The sequence below is a fragment of the Cupressus sempervirens genome, chromosome 6 (assembly GCF_028749045.1).
Source record: "Cupressus sempervirens isolate cs-2001-9-10 chromosome 6, ASM2874904v1, whole genome shotgun sequence".
Taxonomy (NCBI): Eukaryota; Viridiplantae; Streptophyta; class Pinopsida; order Cupressales; family Cupressaceae; genus Cupressus; species Cupressus sempervirens.
Window position 1 is genome coordinate 94,675,867 of NC_143123.1, and position 5,315 is coordinate 94,681,181.

A 5,315-nucleotide genomic window follows, 5' to 3' on the forward strand; every position below is an offset into this window, starting at 1 on the left:
TAATAAAGATATTTCAATTGCATAAAGTGTTCATGAAAATGTAAAAGAAAGGATAATAAAGAGTTAAAGAGGGGTGACTAAGGAGTCCTCTTGGGTGATCGCACAATTAGTGCCTCAAATTTAGGAGAGAACTCCTTATCACCAATTGAGGGTTCATTTTTGAGGGACTGTGAATTTTGGAGAAGGAATTTTTGGAAGAGGGAAGGTTTTGAGAGAAGAAATTTCTCTCACAAATCTTTTTGGGTGTTGTGATTTTAGCATCAAAACCAGGTAGATTCTTGTGTTTTGATTCACTTGGTTAATTATGTTCTTTATTATTCATGTCTTCTTTGTGACTGTGAATTGTTTATTCGAATTTCCCTATGATGAATCTTTCAGTATTATATTTTGGATTTACTAAAATGCTTGTGAATTTCTTCTGCATAAGTAAAGATTAAAATATTATAGAATTCTCGTTCAGTAATTTTACAAATTGAAAATAAAATTAGGAAGGGTTTGGAAATGAAATGGGATTTTTAAATAAAAAATTGGATTGGTTTGCTATAATTTTTCTATCAGAGTATTGATAAGAATTCTGTTAAAAAAAAATAACATTAAATGAAATTGATTAAACGAAATTGATTTTGGAAAGGGAATTAATTCTTTTATGAAAAATTAATTATATATAAATTTTTTATTTTATTTTTTTTAAATAAAAAATATATTTTTAAAGGTGAGGTGGGTTTACCCCACCCCCTTCCTTATTACCTTCCCACGGCCATTAATGATGTGTACTGCAGGTGGTACTACGGCCTGTGGCAGTAGGGAATTAAAGGTTAGTGGGCCTTTTAAAAATAAATGCTATGGTTATAATTTTAGTTTTATAAAAAAAATTATTATTATTTTAATATTATTAATTATTAATAATGTTTATTAATAAGTTTTTAATTAAATTATTAATTTAATTTGAAATGAACTTTTTAAAACATATTTAAATATAGTTAATTTTTAATTAATGAATTTATTATAGTTTTATTAAGTATTATTAATTAATAAGATGTTAATATTATTATTTTTATATATTTATTAATTAAATTAAATTAATAATAGAAATTATTTAATGAATAATGAATTTTTTGATTTATTTTATTATTATTAATGTTATTGATTTTAATAAAATTGTAATTATTTTATTTAAAAATCAATAATTATTATTTTAATAATGGAATAAATAACTACCCTTAAAAAAATTTGATTAATTGACTTGAAATCAAATTAAGGTAATTGGACTCTTTATTCAAATATAAGAATGGGGTAAATTGTGAGAGTTAAATGGTAAATCGTAGGTATTCAAAAATTTACATCGAATCAAAACTAAAACCTTACTGTTGACTCAACCATATGTTTTCAAAATCAAACCAAACTATGAAACTACTATGTTATCTATATGTTGTCTATGTTTGGGATTTGGGTTGACTAGAGTGTTGACCAATTTTAGGACGTCTACTAGAGGCTTGGGAGTTTTGTGATTGTAGTGTTATGATGATTTGATCTTGATCTTTTAAAACTCAACCATGGTAATGTGTTGGTATGCTCTATGATGAGTTTGATTATATTGTTGGTTATTACTTTCAATGTCCTTATGGGATAGCGAAATGAATGCTATGATATTTTTGACTTAACCATTCTGAGTCTTCGATCAGTATTTCCAGTTGCTCATAGAGAACTAATGTGTTATTGTGAATTATCTTTTGATGTTTTCCAGTCACTTGTATAGGATTGAGGTGAAATCTATGATTCTTTGTTTTGTACTTTTATGAGCTTAGGATAGGTAATCTGTATGTTAAGTTGGGAAGTGGCTTGCAATGGAGGCTAGAACCCAAAGTGGTTGCCAAGGTAACCCATTGTAAGTTGTTTAATAAGTGATAACATTTCATTAAATGGGTTTAAAATGAATTAATAAGATATTGGTACCACAAAGTGTCACTAAGGGGTCGGAGGATTAAAAGACTAGCTGGGTAACCTTAGAGTCGACTCATTAGTATGCCTTGTCATTACAAAAGGATACTAGTGCCACATAGAGTCACTATGGGGCCGGAGGATTAAAAGACTAGCCGGGCAACCCTAGAGTTGGTTCGTGCGATGATACTTGCCCACTAGCAGTATAGATTTTCTATGTGTCTATGTTTGCCTCTAGGTCTAGATGTCGATTTATCTTCTATCCTTTGAGTTAGATTACTTTTAGGGTTTCTTGGACTTAGAGAGTACTTATGATATTTGGATTGATATCCTGTTTGGGACTTGAGACTATCTCCTTAGCGCGGTGGGAGTGGGCCTTTTTGGGTTACCACGTGGTCAGGTGGGAGTGCTTTTTACTCTTACCATTGAGATCTGTTTATTAATGTCATAGCTGGAGTTTCTTGTCTACATTTTTTCTCATTCTGTCTTTGTGTATTATGATGGATGGTTGTATCTTTATGATGGATGGTTTTGCTTATTGTATTGTAATTAGTTTCATGGATCTGAAAGAGATGATGTGATATATTTTTATAAATGTATATTCTTTTAGTCTTTCATATCTTGTGACATGTACAATAGATGATTGAGCATTCCAAATTTTATTGCCAAGTGGCATTCGAAACAAATGTATATTATTATGGACTTGGAGTTATGATTATTCTTTCATGTGGATGCAGTATTTATTAGACTTAGTATTAATTAAATTTGAATGTGACTCAATGTCTTGGGATCCTTAAGGAATGTAATCTGTTATGGTTGCTTTTGTATGATTGTACATGTTATTGCTTCCACTACTTTATGTTTGACGTATATCTTATTCTTTCCTTTAAAAAAAAATATTTGACAAACTTAGTAAAACTTTAGGTTAATTCTTTTCTATCCCTTGGTGGGGCATTCTAGATGGATAGTTGAAGACCATCTATATAGTTTGAATAATTCCACCCATTGTGTCATTGCCTTACATTGCATATTCTTGTAGAACAACAAATAAAAAAGTACACCATGAATTTGAAAAGAAAACTATACTTGTTGAGTTTGATATGTTGGTCAAACTGAAATGATTTTCATCTCACCAAAGAGCTACAAAATTGCATATTTGCAAGTTCTTCCATTTAGTTTAGTGCTAATGACTTCATAGATATCACTTGCAATATTTTTATTATCATTTTGTCAATATAAATAAACTAACTTAATTTTATTGGATTTAATTGTATGAACTTAAGTCAATCCTTCTTCTTTTATTATTATTATTATTATTATATATAGATTTTGTTTTGTAAAACTTTAATCTTATAATTCAACTTCTACTTTAACATAATTTGATTTACATTTGTTCTATTCTTAAGTGCTTTACATGAAAAGAAATTAAAAATAAGAATTATATTAAATTTTCATAATCTTATTAAAACTAAAGCTATATTATTGTCTAAATAGTTATCACTTAAATTTTGTTGTCATGACCTTGTAGAATAACAATATTAAACATTAGATAATCTTGACGCCACTCTTTTATCTTGATGATAAATCATTGAATATGATTTAAAACCGCAATATATATAAATTCCACACAATTGTATCCAAAGCACTTTATAATAAAATAACACAAACAATTATACAATAACAACAAAATTACTTAAATAGGCAAGCCTGTGAAAAGAAAACAAGAATGCAATCAACTTCACTGACAAACTCCACAACCCAAACCCAAAAACTAAAGACGTTATTTTTGCAAACAAGCGAGTTGTTCCAGATTTCTGACCATGGCAATGAGAAGAGACCTCCTCAGGCCGTCAATTTCCTCTTTGGAACGCCCTTCAATGGGCTTCATCTGATAAAACCATTTCATCAAACAGTTGTCGTCCTCCCCTGTTTCACAGCATTCAAAGATACCTTCGTAGCCAATGAAGCCCGGCATGTCGGTGTCCATCATGCGAAAAGTAAAAGAATGGTTAACATCATCCTGAGCGAGGAGATCCTCTACGAAGAAATAGTCTTTACTCCCCTCCTCGGACGGAAAACTTATTACACAGCGCCGCACAGATCCCACGCCCTTTTCAGGCGCTCCTTCCACTCTTTCACACGATTTCATGCCCGGAAAAAAATTCTCTGCCTCGTAAAATTCACTCACCATCTTCCATACGGCCTCCAGCGGAGCCATTACCTTGCTTTCTACAGAGCCCTGCCATTTTGAGCTCGCCATTTTCTCCCCCACTGGACTAAACAAATGCAATTTGTGGAATAGTTTTGTAAGAGTTGGGGACATATAAATATGAGAATTTGGCTTGATTTTTGGAGCTGGTTTAGCCAGTTTTGACCCACTATTTCATACTATATTCTGATGCGGCACCTGTTGGTTTGATTCTGATGTAGTGTTTTAAAAATTCATCTCTTTTAACGGTGCCTTGCTTTGTTATTTGTCTGACTCTTTGTTTTCCCCCATCCGCATTGTTTTCTTCAACTTTGGCTTTCTCTTAGACTTGATTATGAACCTTCCAAACTCGCCCATGTGATTTGCAGAGAGAAGTTCAAACACTCATTCAACCATTAAGAGCAATTTGTCAAACAACTTCATTAAAATAAGTTGTTTGTTATTGCCTTTCATCAGCCATGACCTTGGCTTCTGCAGAGCCCAGGTGCTATTTTAACCCAGCAGACAGAAGAGGATGGGATAGTTTGAATATCACACACTAAGCTTAATTCTAATATTAAAAGTGTTAAATAGTCAAAGTTGACTTATTTTTTTCGAACTTTGTTTTTATCTCAGCATGTGTTGTTTAAGGATACGCTAAGAAGACTAAACAAATACAGTTTGTGTGATATTTTAGAGGGTGAATTAAATTAAATAGGAGGATTTGTTTCTACTCGAAATGTAAAAAGATAAATACACAGTCAAAATGGAAAGTTATTTATTTTTATGGAGGTCATTTGGGAAAATCTTTTTAGTTATAAGATTAATGAGGGTATAATTGGATTTGTAGTGAGCTCTTTTAGAACATCATTTCATAGATAGACCAAAGACTCATTAACAAAGCTACTTATAACTTTACATCATATAAAAATCTCTAAATTACATATAATTGTTTCCGACTATAACTTTGTTTTTTATTAGTGTTTATAATCACATCTTTGGTTAATTAATCACAGAGTGACTCTTATTTTAAAAGGAGGAGCATGTATTGTCATATTGATAATAAAAAAGTACACAATACAATTTGAATAGTGTAATCTCTAATTTTCATTAAAAAAATACACATATTAAAATGAAAAAGCGCACCACCAATATTAAATTTATAGAATTACTTGGACCAGCTATAATT

General features: G+C 30.7%; 1 protein-coding gene across 1 annotated transcript; it reads right to left on the reverse strand.

The window, feature by feature from the left end:
- Nucleotides 1-3,569: 3,569 nt before the first annotated feature.
- On the reverse strand, nucleotides 3,570-4,422 carry LOC149551383 (uncharacterized). The gene has a single exon (XM_089789680.1). It carries the CDS (start codon nucleotides 4,259-4,261, stop codon nucleotides 3,719-3,721), a length of 543 nt encoding a protein of 180 aa, XP_089645806.1. The 5' UTR covers nucleotides 4,262-4,422; the 3' UTR covers nucleotides 3,570-3,718.
- Between the last annotated feature and the right edge of the window lie 893 nt (nucleotides 4,423-5,315).

Coding starts and splice junctions, on each gene's coding strand:
- LOC149551383 (XM_089789680.1), bottom strand. CDS start 4,261: ATGTCCCCAACTCTTACAAAACTATTCCACAAATTGCATTTGTTTAGT.